Here is a 14,462-nt window from a genome sequence, read left to right on the forward strand (position 1 = left end):
GCATTCTCCCTCGGTCCCAACGGAGCAAACAACTGTATGCTTTTAAAATCTTCTCCGCCTCAACATCATTAACTATGTCTTTGGTGGATGATTTGGCACCTAGGGTCGTTCTCCCCTTTTGGAAAAATTAAAGTAGGGACATACCCCATGTATCGGAGATGCCGTGAGGACCTGTTGTGGACACGATACGTGTCCATACATAAAGTATCCAACTCTTGAAAGAATTATGATCCTCCTGAATTTGTATAGTAGTTTTTTTCTTTTCAATTTTTTTTGAGTTCAGTTTTTTTTCAACTACCCTTACCAATTTATGCAATAATCTTACACGCTAGATAGTAGGAACTTGTGGACATATGTCGTGAATGCAAGCTAGGTCCTCATGTCGTGTCTCTTCTCTTTTGATACCATGTGAAAATAACTGAAATGGCTTAAATCCTCTCATTTATGTTTATTATCTTGTGTCTACCATGTGAAAATAACTGAAACAGCTTATTATATTTATTATAGTTGACATAATTGATGTATGTCCTTGAATGACTGAACTTATGACTATAAGTCTATTTGAAGTACTCTCTCCATCTGTGAAAGAATATTACTATGTGTTACGTGCTAGTAAAATAGTTCACCTTTAAACAGGTTTCTAGTGAATAATATTCATATTTATGGTTCTAAATAAATTTATTATGAAAATATATTTCGTAATTGTCTAATTGTGTTTATTTGATATTACAAACATTGATTTTTATCTATAATTGATCAAACTCAAGATACTAAAACAGACACTTGTATTCTTTCTTGGATGGAGGGAGTATTTTTTTTCACGACCGGATGTGCACCCGTATTTCATTAAGAGGAAAGCAAACCAAAGTACACAACGAGCGCGAAAGACGGATCCAAGGCGAGAGGCCTCAGAACCTTATGTAAATCTAACATTCACCATATATGCTAGTACAAAACTACGCATAATTTGCGAGAAGGGGTAGACACTAGACGCGCTGCAGGTTGACTTTGGCCGCACTCAAAGCTACAGAGTGCTTGCATATCGCATATGGACCAGCCATCTCTCTCTCTCTCGCGTCGATTTATCAGCAACAGGCAACAGCAGGCTCAGCAAGCTGTGACTGTGAGATGACCGACGTTGATGCGACCGCCGAGAGTTGTTAACCAATCGGCGGATCGATCGAGCAGCCGCGAACCACAAACGAAAGCTACTAAACGGAGCAAAAGGCAGGCAGGCACAAGTGCAATCGTGAAGCATGGGGCAGGCGCAACACGCATGCACACCACCAGAATCGCCATGCGTTGGAGATGGATCACACGCAGAGATGGCGGCCTGCAGATGCATTGCCTTGCTTGGCCCCCACCTGTTGAGCCTATGCAAAGTGCCCTGATCCCCACTATATATATATATATATAGCCCACCCCCATGCTACCAATCACCAAATCATCGCAGCACAACAGAACAAGCACAGAATTCGTTTGTCAAAGGGCCTACCTCTAGCTAAAGAGAAATGGCGTCCTCGTCTGCTCTCCGTTCCAGCGCCTCTGTCGTCGTCGTCGTCGTCGTGGCAGTGGTGCTGCTCGCCGCCATGGGAGCCGAGGCCGAGACAAGAAAGTACCAGTTCGATGTAAGTGTATTTTTTTTATGATTATTACTAGTTCATTCATGCAAGCGTCACCGTATCATCGATCCCGTCAATCTTCACCAGCAAAGTGGCAAGTGAACCGTGTGATTATGTTAGTGTAGTTCTACGTGCATATGTCTATATATGCATCTATTTTATCTATATTATATCTATATATCTATATCTAAAGAGACAAAAAATTCTCTTCACTTTTTTTCATCCGGCCCTCTCTCTAACTACCCCGATATGGAAGAAATCTCTTCATATCTCATATGTGACTCGGACAAATAACCTATACTCCTACAATAAACAAATATTCACACACTAAGTTATCGTTGTCGTTTAGACATACATTTTTCACGCCAGGCAAAAAAAAAATTCAATTATCTCGGTAAGAAAATCTTGTCCATGATCGTCCTATAGACGAGTCAGGCCAGGACTGTAAATTTTCTAGACAGTTGGATCTCTATCTAGACACTGTCCACAAGGCTCGTGGACACACCAAAACTTGATGGGCTCAGGATGGGCATGACATATCTCAAATTGCTATGGTCTACTGTAACTTTATTTGAGTAGGAATAAAAATTTCCTTTTAGAATTTGGATTAGACATGGTCCAAGTATGCAAATGGTGAATTGAAATGATTAGGAATAAAATCTATTCTTTGTTAGAACTTGGATTAGGTGATAGTCAAGCAAACAGTGAACTAAAATCCATGAGTAGCTTGTTCTCTAATCCAATATAAATAACTGTACCTCCAAGTTATACCCAATACTAGTGTAATTCTCAACTAATCTGTTGATGATTATAATGAAGTCCTCTCTTGATTTTGCACATGGTAGCCCTAGTTGAGAATAAGGATGGGGACGGTGCTCTAAACGGGCACCCACGGTTCTTCTCTAGTGTAATTTAATGAAGTAAATGGACAATTTTTTTCCTATTTTTTTTCATTTGATTCATTTAGTTACACTAGGGAAGAACCATGGATATCCGTTTGGGCATCGTCCCCATCCTTATTCTCAACTAGGGCTACCATGTGCAAAATCAAGAGAGGACTTCGTTATAATCATCAACAGAGTCCTTGACATGACATCAGCCAACTCATTACCAACTTGGTGACTTTACTCGGATCTTAAAAGAAAGTCCTGTAACTCGATATTTAATTCTATCAACATGTAAATAGTAAGAAAAATAAAGTTATGATATATTTACAACTAATACGTTTGTGCCTTATAATGGGAGAAAAAACCTACCAAAGTCATATTTTAATTTAGTACAGCCTTCATAGGACATTGGCATATTAGTGTTGATATTAACTATTATGGATGACGTGGTTAATAAATTCTAAATTTTATAGAAATAGTAAAATATAAATAGATATATAGTATCGTGTCTTCGCTTTCATTAGTTTTTCATTAATATCCATTGCAATACATGAACATGTTTACTAGTTATAATAAAATCAATCTGTATGTATGGCAGGTGCAAATGACCAGCGTGACGCGGCTGTGCGGCACGAAGGGCATCGTGACAGTGAACGGACAGTACCCAGGTCCCACGCTGTTCGCGCGGGAGGGCGACCACGTGGAGGTCAACGTGGTCAACCGCTCCCCCTACAACATCAGCATCCACTGGCACGGCGTGCGGCAGCTGCTGAGCGGGTGGGCGGACGGGCCCTCGTACATCACGCAGTGCCCGATCCAGCCCGGCCAGAGCTACGTGTACCGGTACCAGATCGTCGGGCAGCGCGGCACGCTGTGGTGGCACGCGCACATCTCCTGGCTCCGCGCCACCGTCTACGGGCCCATCGTCATCCTGCCCCCCGCCGGCGTGCCGTACCCGTTCCCGGCGCCGGACGAGGAGGTGCCCGTCATGTTCGGCGAGTGGTGGAGGAACGACACGGAGGCGGTGATCGCGCAGGCGCTGCAGACCGGCGGCGGACCCAACGTCTCCGACGCCTACACCATTAACGGACTCACGGGGCCTCTCTACAACTGCTCCGCTCAAGACACGTTCAAGCTGAAGGTGAAGCCCGGCAAGACGTACATGCTCCGGCTCATCAACGCCGCACTCAACGACGAGCTCTTCTTCTCCGTCGCCAACCACACGCTCACCGTCGTCGACGTCGACGCGCTCTACGTCAAGCCCTTCACCGTGGACACCCTCATCATCGCGCCGGGGCAGACCAGCAACGTCCTGCTCGCCACCAAGCCGACGTACCCCGGCGCGATCTACTACATGGAGGCGCGGCCGTACACCAACACGCAGGGCACGTTCGACAACACCACCGTCGCCGGCGTCCTCGAGTACGAGGACCCTTCTTCTTCCTCCTCCTCCGGCGAGAACCAGAGCAACAGCAACCTCCCGGTCTTCGCGCCGACCCTGCCGCCGATCAACGACACCAGCTTCGTGGCCAACTACACCGCGAAGCTCCGAAGCCTGGCGAGCGCGGAGTACCCGGCCGCCGTGCCGCAGGACGTCGACCGGCGGTTCTTCTTCACCGTGGGGCTCGGCACGCACCCGTGCGCCGGCGGCGTCAACGGGACCTGCCAGGGCCCCAACGGGTCCCGGTTCGCGGCGTCCATCAACAACGTCTCGTTCGTGCTGCCCACGACGGCGCTGCTGCAGGCGCACTTCGCCGGCAGGTCCAACGGCGTCTACGCCACCAACTTCCCGGCGTTCCCGCCGACGCCGTTCAACTACGCGGGCACGCCGCCCAACAACACCAACGTGATGAACGGGACGAAGGTGGCCGTGCTGCCGTTCGGCACCAGCGTGGAGCTGGTGCTGCAGGACACCAGCATCCTCGGCGCGGAGAGCCACCCGCTGCACCTCCACGGCTTCAACTTCTTCGTCGTCGGCCAGGGGTTCGGCAACTTTGACCCGACCAATGATCCGGCCAAGTTCAACCTCGTCGACCCCGTGGAGCGCAACACCGTCGGCGTGCCCGCCGGCGGCTGGGTCGCCATCCGCTTCCGTGCGGACAACCCAGGTTTAATTTAATTTGCACACTGGAACCATCGTAGCATAGCATTGTTTCTGATCGAGGCCCCAACAAATTAATGTTGGTCCTAACTCGAGAACGCACTGGCGTTACATGCAGGTGTGTGGTTCATGCATTGTCACCTGGAGGTGCACATGAGCTGGGGCCTGAAAATGGCATGGCTGGTGCTGGACGGGAGCCTGCCGAACCAGAAGCTGCCGCCTCCGCCATTGGATCTGCCTCAGTGCTAGGCGCGCGTCAGAGACTCAAGAACAATGGCCAATGTTGGTTTCCTCGATCAGTTCCACTGCATTATTATATTACCCATCATCAATGCGCAGCTTCGTTTGCTCGATCAGTTGCCGTTTTGCATGGTATTGTACCTCGATTTTTCTGCAGCTTACGTCGCGACAATTTCTTTTCCTAGTTGGTGTGATTCTTTTTGTTAATGGATTATTCCTGATTTCCCATCGTTTCTGTTGTGCTTCGTTCGGCGGCCATGTTTCTTGTAATCTTTCTTGTAGCTCAAAGCTTGCCTGTAGCTTTTTTTGTGTGTGTGTGTGTGTGTGTGTGTGTGTGTGTGTTATGGGTGCAATGTAACCTTGCGCTTGGCCTGGTATGACTAATAAAAAGTGTAACGTGACTGATTTCTCTGAATTAAGATAGAGTTTGTAGTCATCTTTTTCACAGTCTGGCTTAAGAGACTTGACTCATGACACGTTCACGAAAAAAAAAAGAGACGACTCGTGGACTACCGAGTACCGACCCAATCAACCTCGTTCGATCTTTTATGGCGAGTATACATCGATACATGTTAGTGGTCTATGATACATGTCAGTGGTCTATTATACTTGCAAAAAAAATTGTAAAATATGATCAGTAGTAATTTCGTTTGTATTTGACAAATATTGTTTATTTATAGGCTAACTAGGTTTAAAAGATTCGTCTCGTTACATACACACTGTGTAATTAGTTATCTTTTTTACTTATATTTAATGCTCCATGCATATGCCGCAAATTTTGATGTGGCGAAGAATCTGAAAAATTTTGCAAAATTTTTTGGAAACTAAACAAGGCCTTAGTAAAAGACAAACATTGTACATATTGTATATTAAGTCGTCTTAAATTATTACGTGGCACTATATGTTTGATCAAATGTTCTACCTAGTTATCAGTGATTATACACCTATACTGTAGCAAGAGAGAAAGTTGTACAGTGTAGCACGAAAAATGTTTCCCTCTTTCCAACATGTGACGGAAAGCTGGTGAAACCAGTTTCAGCTCCTTTGGGCTGTTTTGTATAAGCTGAAGGTAGGAGAGGCCTTTCCAAACTAGAGTGAAAGACCATATTGCGATTAACAATCTGTCGTTGTGTTGCCTAGATTTGAGCTAGTGTTAGATAACATGACAAAGACATACTATATCATTATTGGTAGGCTTTTTAAGGGCACAATTTTGGAACTGATGTAAGAAAAAATGTACAATTTTGGAGTGCATTTTTTTCAGGTTTTTTTTCGTGTCTATCTTCAAAAGCTTTGCCGAGTGCCAAAAAAAACTTTAAGACCCAAATTGCACCCCCTTTACTAACTAAAAATTTGTCATGTGGTCTTTGCCAAGTATGATACTCAACAAAGATTTTGCCAAGTGTATTTGGGTCTTTACCGAGTGCCACAGACACTTGGCAAAACACCAGTGTCCCGTAGTGCTAGTCCAGTAGTCCTAACTCTTAACTATATGCATCCATGCATTAGATTAGAATTTTGGAATAATCTTGGCATATCTAATATAATGAAGAGTTTATTATAAACTTAATTAGGATTGATGAAATTTAACTCAAAACAAAACATAATGTAGAACGGAGGAAGTACATCTTGGACACGCTACCATTACGATTTCTGGGCTTCGCAACAGAAGGCATGGCTTTGTATGGCCTATGGGACTAGTATACAATGATCTCATGCAGTCAATCAATCAAGAAAAGTTAAGCAAGTCAATCGTCGTAGGGTCAATGTGCTTAACCGAAACTTTCCATCAGGATTATTTTTTTCTCTGCTAATAATACGAATGGGCTTGTCCGCGCACGGTCCACCCGGGCCGGCCTGGGATGGCAGTGGCTGCTGGTCAGGGCCCAAAGGGCCATCGCGCAGTGGCAGTTTTTGGTCGTTGTTGTGGTCGGCCGGCCAATGCCCAGCGCCCCTCCTTGTCCAAAAAAAAAAAAAAAAAAAAAACCACCCGTGCCGTTGTGACTCGCGAATCGCGAGGGCCCCTTCGACTCTTCGAGGGATTGCCGAAGAAATCGCCGGTTCTCCCCCTGCATTCTCGCTCGGTGGCCCGCCCCTGGGTCCCTGCATTCTCGCGACTCGCACGCTGACCTGTTGCCTGTTGCACAGCGCTGGCGTCAGCAACACAAGGCTCGGTCATAGCCAACCAGATGCGGATTCGTGTCAGGAACTCAGGATGCGAGCTCGTCCCCTCTCTCCTCGATCTCCTTTCCCCCTCCCGGCCCTCCATGAGAACATTTGCTCCCAAGGCAAGCACAATCAGGGTGGCAATTTCGATCATGGTGGATGATCAGGTTTCGCCTTAGGATGCAGTCCAGCCGTTCGATGGTATTCCCCTGAGAAGAGGCCTACGTTCGGTCTCCGGTCTTTCGGCTTGGAGGTATGATGACCTGCTAAAGTCATCGCAGAGCTGCTCTCCCCTCCCTTCTAAAATCCGATACAACAGCTGTAGAATCGGAGTGTCTTGCTTGCCTGTAGTTGATTCCTCATCATGCTCATCGGTTCACTTGTATCTGCTTGCTTGTGTGGTGCAAAACTTCAAATGGCAATACTATCGGTTTGCTACGATTGCCCCTCTTGCTTTTAACGACCAATTCTGGTCATTGGTTGTTTTGTCCACTGTCCTTTGGTGGACGAGTATTTGTGCTGTGAAAGTAACGAGCTTTTAGCCTGGTATTTTTTTCCAATTAAATTCATGTTTTTCATTTACATACAGGAAAGACAGTTTGAAGCCAAGATTGCGCTTTGTTATCATTTGCTAAAACAGAGTAATAAAATGCAATTATATAGTGTTTTATTTTCCTTAAAAAACTGCCGATTACTCAAAAATGGACACCTAAGGTAATTTAAGTGATTGTCCTTATATCATTTAGAACACTGGATTTCAGTCCTAAACAATTGAAGCGGAAACACTTTTTGTTCAGGTAACATAATGAGCTTCCTTTACAGAAGTATTGCATCCTGATTCAATGTATTAGCGTACTTGCTGGTGATCCCTCTTTTTTTTTGTATTCTTAGCTTACAAGGCACATATGAACTGTATTGGTAGATATTTTACTTTACATTTGATGCATTTATGTACATGCTGTGCTGCTGATTAATTTATTCCTTTTATGGTAGCCTCTTTCAGGGTATGTTCATCATCCTTTCTACAGCAATACCTCAGTTCAAGGCCAACTATGTAATGTCTTGACTCTTTAGTTGGTGAGACAACTCTCTTGAGCTTCATTCACAACTTTCTTCCATTCTACTAGTAGACGCGTAGTTCTCAATTCTGATTTCGACATCGTGACATCTGTTCTGGTATCCATAGCTGAGAATAGCCAGTGCGCTTTCTGATCATGAGCTTTCTGTTACATTGATTCATTAACATACACATCAGTGCATATCAATTTAGAGCTTTAGACTAGGGCATTTATATGTAAAGGTTGGTTGGTTGGTTGTTACACTGGAGAAATCATTATCCAGCTGTACCTTTGCGATGTACTTAGCTTAATATCAACCACCAGATGGCAGCTAGGTACTTGTGTCTGCTCACTCTTGTGCTGTACTCTCCACTGTAATCCAAGCTGACAGAAAGCAAAGGGATCACATCTGAAACAGCAAACTTCAAAACGTAGTTGGCAGTAAATTGATGCTTTTATTGTCGGTAATTTTGACCCATGTTCTATGGATTTTTTATTATTATTTAGGAATTGATTTGGACATGTGAACCTTTTTATCAGGTCCATAAATCTGAATCTGTCCACATATACTAACAAATACTGTAGGCTAATTCTATTATGTAAAGAAGCTTTAGATACATAATGTGTCAAGAGCAGACATTAATTACAAAATGGCAGGATTGGTTGTAGATTTGGGAGAGCTTGCTGTACAGTTTCTATATTCACCAAGATCTAATTGTGTTGGGCTAGCCATAATTTGTTGTGCTGTCGCTGTTGAAGTAATTCCTCAATGAATTCTCTTTTAAGCATAGCAGTCTTCCAAGTGTGGGAACATCCATCTGTGGTGATAGCCTTACATGTCAAGATATTTACCTATTGAGCCTCCGACAGATCGGTGAGATCACTCGCTTTCATAACTGCTGTGACCTGAGAAGTGGAGAGGACAACAAAAGCTAAAGCAATGGCTCACCTGATCTGCTGAGACTTGTTGCTGCTGCTGCTTGTGTAAGCCGCCGACAACACTGGCTCTTTCCTTACAAGAACAATTGCAACTGTGTGGACAGGTGTGTTTCCAAACCTATCTTGTATAGCCTTTTATTTTTGGATTCTCTCATTGGCAGCTCTAGATCAACCTTCTTTGTCTTTTTGCACTTCCTTTATATTGCTTCGAGATTTTGTTTGATCATCTTAAACCTAGTCCAAGAACATCTGAAAAGAAATTTTGGAATTAGGCTTACAGGCGTGCACGCGGCGCCAATGGGGTTTCATTATTTCCTTAGCAGAACCTAGAATCATGTGCTAGCTTTTGAGCAGGCACAGAGAACCATCATCTTAGTTGGGTGTCGCAGAGCTACACTACACGAAAAGGAACAGCCGAAACTATACACAATACACATAAGCGCAGAAGTAGACACGCATGCGTGCGTGTACAAAGATTCTGAAATAAACAAGTGTTAGATCCTTTTATTATATGTATATATAAGAATATGGCAAAGATGGGGGCGTTGTCAAATGCCAATAACTCCTCCCGTTGCCTGACCCACCAACCGGATTACATTACAAAAATGGTAAAGCTAAGTTCTTCCTTGATGCCCAAGCGGATGATGGCCCTTCACTCTGACAACACCTTTGTGATATGGTACCAGCAGCCACAGCAGCACAAGGAAGAGGGGGGGACTCCGCGGGACTCGTCATTACAGCCTTTTCCCCGGGCACCACTCCAGCCGCACAGCTCACTCCAGCCGAAAGCACGCCATGGCAGAGGAGAAGAAGAGGCACAAGCACAAGCACAAGGAGAAGGAGAAGGAGAAGCAGTCAGGCGGCACGGAGCAGGCGGCGCACTTCAAGCCGTGCGCCGACGTGAAGGGCATCCGGTTCGGGGGCCAGTTCATCGTGAAGTCGTTCACGGTGCGGCGGGCGTCGCCGCTGGAGCTGCTGCGGCTGCTGGACATCCCGCCGTCTTACCTGAGCGAGTGCCAGAGCCTGCCGTTCCCGTCCACCACCACCTACATGCCCACCAGCTTCACCATCCTGGCGCACCAGGCGTGGCACACGCTGACGCTGGGCCTGGGCACCAAGAAGTCCAAGGTGGTGCTCTTCGTGTTCGAGTCCGAGAGCATGAAGGCGGCCGTGGACCAGCTGTGGCCCGCCATGATCCCGCTCGGGGACGTGAACAAGAAGCTCATCCGTGGGCTCACGGGCAGCGAGATGGCGCGGTTCAAGTTCCGCAAGGGCTGCCTCACCATCTACGTCTACGCCGTGCGGCGGCTCGGCGCCGCCGGGTTCATGCGCACCGATGACCTCAGGCGGATACTGCAGTCGGTCGTGGAGCTCAAGGACTTCCTGGACCACACCGCCATGCTCGCCATCCCGAGCCAGAAGAGCATCACTCTGCAATCCCGGACAGCGGCGGTAGCTCACTGAGATCACAGCGCATGTCATCTCCTTCCTCTGAATCTCTGATCTGATGACGCTACGAGAACATCGATCGGTTCAGCATCGCAGAACAGAACAGGTACGGTCGGCTTGTAGTTGTAATCTTCAGAGGTCCTCATTTTTTTTCCCTCTCGGTTCGATTCGTTTGTTCAGTGTCGGTGCAAGTGTTCACCTCCTCTGCTGGGAGCAGAGCAGCTGTATAGATCTGTTGAGCAAAACGTGTTTCAGCAAATCAAGCATAGGTTTTTTTTTCTTTTGTCCCAAAGGCAATTTTCCTTGAATGGATCTTACTTACATGTTGGTAATTGGTATACTGGTGTAGTCTTGTCCACTGAAATAATCCATCAATGAAGCCATCTGTTCTAGTGGCACTTTCTGGACGTACTGAGCAGCACTTGCTGCTGACTGCTGTAGGTAGCTACGGTACAATACAGTGTTTGGAATTTTTTGCTCTCCTACTCTACCCTCTCTAGTATACTCATTGTTCCACAGCATTGTGAACTCCTTATGTTTTTGGAATTTGGTACTAGAATTGCACCCAATTGCGTACTACTCTATCGCACATCTGTTTCTCAGCGTTACTGTTGCTTGTTAGGATGGCCAAATGGAGCTGTCAGTGTTCACTTCGAGAAAGAAAATGGAGCTGCTAGATGGGGAAGGTGAATGCTACAGGATCTCAGAGAAAGTGAATGCTATTATCTCTCTCCTTATGTGGGAAGTAGCCATCATGTAACTAGTAGAAAAAGATGTATAGATGCTATCTTTTGACCTGTTTGGAGGGGTGACAGTGTGACACCAATTTTTCCGAGCATTTTCTCCATGCTCCCTTGCAGTTGCAGCTGAAAATTTTGACCGACGAGAGAGCCCCGCCCGGATAGAAATAGGCCCGGGCCCGGCGGGACAGATGCTGCGGGTGCTGTCGCCATGATCATGGGGGAGGTAAAAGTTAGTTGGGCAGGACACTCGATTCAGTGACGTGCATGATGAGTGGTTGAGCGGCATGGCATGGGCCACACCCACTACGCCCGCCCCTAAATCATGAGCAACAAAGCCATCTCCGGGTCGCCCGGTGCGAAAGGACGGTGTAGTCCCTACTGCAACCTGCTTCTTGGATCATCGCTTTTCAGTAGTCCTTGACTCCTTTGGATCCCCTGCTTTGGTTAATGAAGCACCAAGATTGCACTGCTAAATCATTGCTGACTGCAACTTGCAACCAAGCATAAGTGTAGCCAAATAACAGGATTCCATACGCATCAGGCTGTTTGGATCCGTCCCAACTATACTTTAGCTAGCTAATTTGATGAGTTAGAGGTTGTTTGGATCCTCTACTAATATGTGAATATAAACAATATTGCCCTTTCTTCCTCCCTCTACACTGCTCATGCCACTGCTCCCTTTGCCTCTCACCTCCACCCACCATTGTCTCCCTCACTCGCCTCATGCTTCTCCCCCCTCCCTCCATCACTCGCTCCGCCTCTCCTCCGCTGCTCCTTTTCTCCTAGCTCGCCGCATCGGAGATCTCGTCCCCCCCCCCTCCCACCGTCCCCACACTCCTGAAGCCACAAAACCTGTCAATTCACGATTTCTCCTTCTCTAGCTAGGGGTGAGGGGAGTAGTTGAGGAGGCGCGGCATGGCCTTGGCGGGCGAGCGTGGCCACAAAGTTCACGTGTTGAGAAGTCAAGCACGAGCACATGAATCGTTGCGGTGAAGGGAAAAAGGGTGAGGGCATTTTGGTAACTGACCACTTTTAGCTACCAATAGCTAGGTTGAAACAACTATGAGATTGTATACCCTCTAGCTAAACTTTAGCTAGACTGTTTGGAACCCTAGCAACTAAATTTAGCTAAATTCAGCCAACTAAAGTCTTGAGAAACGGGAGAGTAAAGGCTATGAGAAACGGGAGAGTAAAGGCTATTTCATTGCAATCCATATAGTACAATTCAATCCAGGCAAATCGAACGCTTAGAGATACTTTTGGAGATGGTGCATGCAAAACGGTGCAATGCGAGATTCCTAGGGCTGCAAGTTAACGCGTCTTAGACCTTTCTTTTTGGGTCCAGTTTGGCATATTATGTTAGGTGCATAATCTGTTTTTCTTCGAAAAGTGGCTCATTCTGTTAATCTTTCAACTTATTGGTCATGTTTGCTTGTCTAAAAAGTCATGGTTGAAGTACTATTCGCTGATATGTTACGAGAGAAAAAAACTATTTAATAGCTGGTAGATAAACACTACTTAGTAGCTAGTAGATAAGCTCAAGCGAAGAGAACCATCCAAGTATGTGCTTCAAAATTCTTCATTTGGCACAGTTTGTACTCAATCCGTGAACAAAGGACTGAATCATATGGCAAACAGGCCCTGGCTGGACCTGGAAGCGTTTGTGTAAAATGTATACTCCCTCCATACTGGTATTACAAGTCGTTTAGGACATGATTGCGCATACCGAGGAGTGCCAAAGAGTGACTAATTAGAGGATAGTTTTTCTTCTTTATCCTTATTAAATAAGGCTGCGGGTGCCTCCTATACTACAGATGTTCATAGCCTAGTTGGTAAGTGCTCCACGGCCCGAGATTTGAGGTTGAGTGTTCAAACTTGTTAGCCGTAATTTTTTTTTTGAGATTCAGGCAATTTGCATGGGGATTTTGCATGGCTGCATGCTCGCGGGAGGTCGCTGGTTGCTTTGGAGGCCGCGATTTTTTTCGTTTGTTCGAACTTTTCACTTGTGCGCGTCATCTATTTCCTTTGGCGCTCATTGCGGCTCACTTTCGCGCAGCATTCCATTGCTCGACTGCTTGCTGCAATAAACACCGGAACGGCGCGGCCCAGTAATGCGTGGCCGAGGAACCGATAATGGCCGAGGAACCGATATGACGCCGCGCTATTAACGCGCGGCACAGGAGCCTAAGCACAGGGGCAGCAGCGTCCAATTTAGCTAAATCACGCCAGAATGACTTCTTTTGATTCAAACTGTGTGAAGACTAAAACGACATCTATTTCTAGTATGGAAGGAGTACATGCTCAAGCTGTACCAGTCTTGGGTACGGAGAGATAATACTAATGAAATGTGTCCTTATCTAAACATCTGATATGGATCGAGATGACAGTCCTCCAGCGAGCATCACTATTTGGCAGCTCGTGTATAATTGTGGCCGAGCGGTAGCTAGCAGAGCTGGCTGCTGGGGTCTTCGACGCCATGCGTTGGCACTTTGGCAGCGTTGCGAGGTTTGGTATTTGCCGAGCCATCCCCGGCATTCCCAGCTAATTTCTGGCGCACCGGGTTTTATCGTTTATGCCGAAAAAGCCGAGCGAGGAGAGGGGACACCGGACACCAACCTGCTGATTGACTCGCGGTCCCGGCCGCGTGCGCTCGATCATCGTCTTCCATTCCAAACCGTGGCGACGGATGGGAGGGCTTGAATTCAATCATGCCATGCCGCCGGGGTCCCGCCGACCGGGCAAGGAAAGCAGCAGATCGAGACGTATTTATGCGCTCATGTGGCGGTGCATGGGCAACCGTCTGCCGGCCTGTGCATTGGCATTGGCTGGCTGGCGCGTCCCGAGACCGGAGCCCATGGCTGGCTGGTGGCCTGGCCTGGTGCTGGTGGGTGGCACACTGGCACTGGCGCGCGCATGTTCTGGTGCTGGCGCTGGAGCTGGTCCTTCCAATCGCGGAAGACTTTTCTGCCCTGCCTCCTTGTTCTCGTGCTGTTTCCCGGGTTGACATTGACAACGAGCTCTGGTGTGCCAAAAAGAACTGCCATAGCGAAGCAACGCGGCAGCGGTCCGATCGTGTTGCCATATGCCATGCATCATCTCGGCAGATCGTGTGAGGGCACTCCCAATGCAAGACTCTGTCACAGAGTCCAAGTCAATTAATTACATATTATTTATGGTATTTTACTGATGTGACACCATATTTATTAAAGAAAGAGGTAGAAAAAATAAGACTCCAAGTCTTATTTAGGGCATTCACA

The 14,462-nt window shown here is 46.8% G+C and overlaps 2 protein-coding genes and 1 long non-coding RNA gene across 5 annotated transcripts; 2 read left to right on the forward strand and 1 right to left on the reverse strand.

Annotated features, from left to right (window-relative positions):
* On the forward strand, window positions 1,432-5,265 carry LOC8061769 (laccase-13). Its single transcript, XM_002439871.2, has 3 exons — window positions 1,432-1,628; window positions 3,108-4,617; window positions 4,729-5,265. Exons 1-3 carry the CDS (start codon window positions 1,512-1,514, stop codon window positions 4,857-4,859), a joined length of 1,758 nt encoding a protein of 585 aa, XP_002439916.1. The 5' UTR covers window positions 1,432-1,511; the 3' UTR covers window positions 4,860-5,265.
* LOC110429992 lies at window positions 7,889-13,920 on the reverse strand. Of its 2 annotated transcripts, XR_002447152.1 has the most exons (4): window positions 13,822-13,920; window positions 8,927-9,262; window positions 8,364-8,458; window positions 7,889-8,239 (listed from the first exon to the last, which is right to left on the reverse strand). It is a non-coding gene; the product is annotated as an uncharacterized LOC110429992 (long non-coding RNA). The 2 variants fall into 2 exon arrangements; XR_002447151.1 differs by lacking the exons at window positions 7,889-8,239; window positions 8,364-8,458 and having other exon boundaries at window positions 8,640-9,262.
* LOC8072544 lies at window positions 8,010-11,300 on the forward strand. 2 transcript variants are annotated; one of them, XR_002447150.1, is made up of 3 exons: window positions 8,010-8,093; window positions 8,945-9,117; window positions 11,085-11,300. XR_002447150.1 is itself a non-coding variant. In XM_002439872.2 (2 exons), the coding sequence occupies exon 1, from the start codon at window positions 9,809-9,811 to the stop codon at window positions 10,475-10,477; it is 669 nt and encodes a 222-aa protein (XP_002439917.1). In that variant the 5' UTR covers window positions 9,293-9,808; the 3' UTR covers window positions 10,478-10,568; window positions 11,085-11,300. The 2 variants fall into 2 exon arrangements, 1 of the variants encoding a protein (XP_002439917.1); XM_002439872.2 differs by lacking the exons at window positions 8,010-8,093; window positions 8,945-9,117 and adding an exon at window positions 9,293-10,568.

Source organism: Sorghum bicolor, chromosome 9, assembly GCF_000003195.3.
Source record: "Sorghum bicolor cultivar BTx623 chromosome 9, Sorghum_bicolor_NCBIv3, whole genome shotgun sequence".
NCBI classification, from domain to species: Eukaryota; Viridiplantae; Streptophyta; class Magnoliopsida; order Poales; family Poaceae; genus Sorghum; species Sorghum bicolor.

What these genes read in the sequence shown, in the direction of transcription:
- LOC8072544 (XM_002439872.2), top strand. Translation starts at nt 9,809, where the DNA reads ATGGCAGAGGAGAAGAAGAGGCACAAGCACAAGCACAAGGAGAAGGAG.
- LOC8061769 (XM_002439871.2), top strand. Translation starts at nt 1,512, where the DNA reads ATGGCGTCCTCGTCTGCTCTCCGTTCCAGCGCCTCTGTCGTCGTCGTC. An exon ending in CAAGAAAGTACCAGTTCGAT is followed by an intron (nt 1,629 to 3,107) that starts GTAAGTGTATTT and finishes TATGTATGGCAG; the next exon opens with GTGCAAATGACCAGCGTGAC. An exon ending in CTTCCGTGCGGACAACCCAG is followed by an intron (nt 4,618 to 4,728) that starts GTTTAATTTAAT and finishes CGTTACATGCAG; the next exon opens with GTGTGTGGTTCATGCATTGT.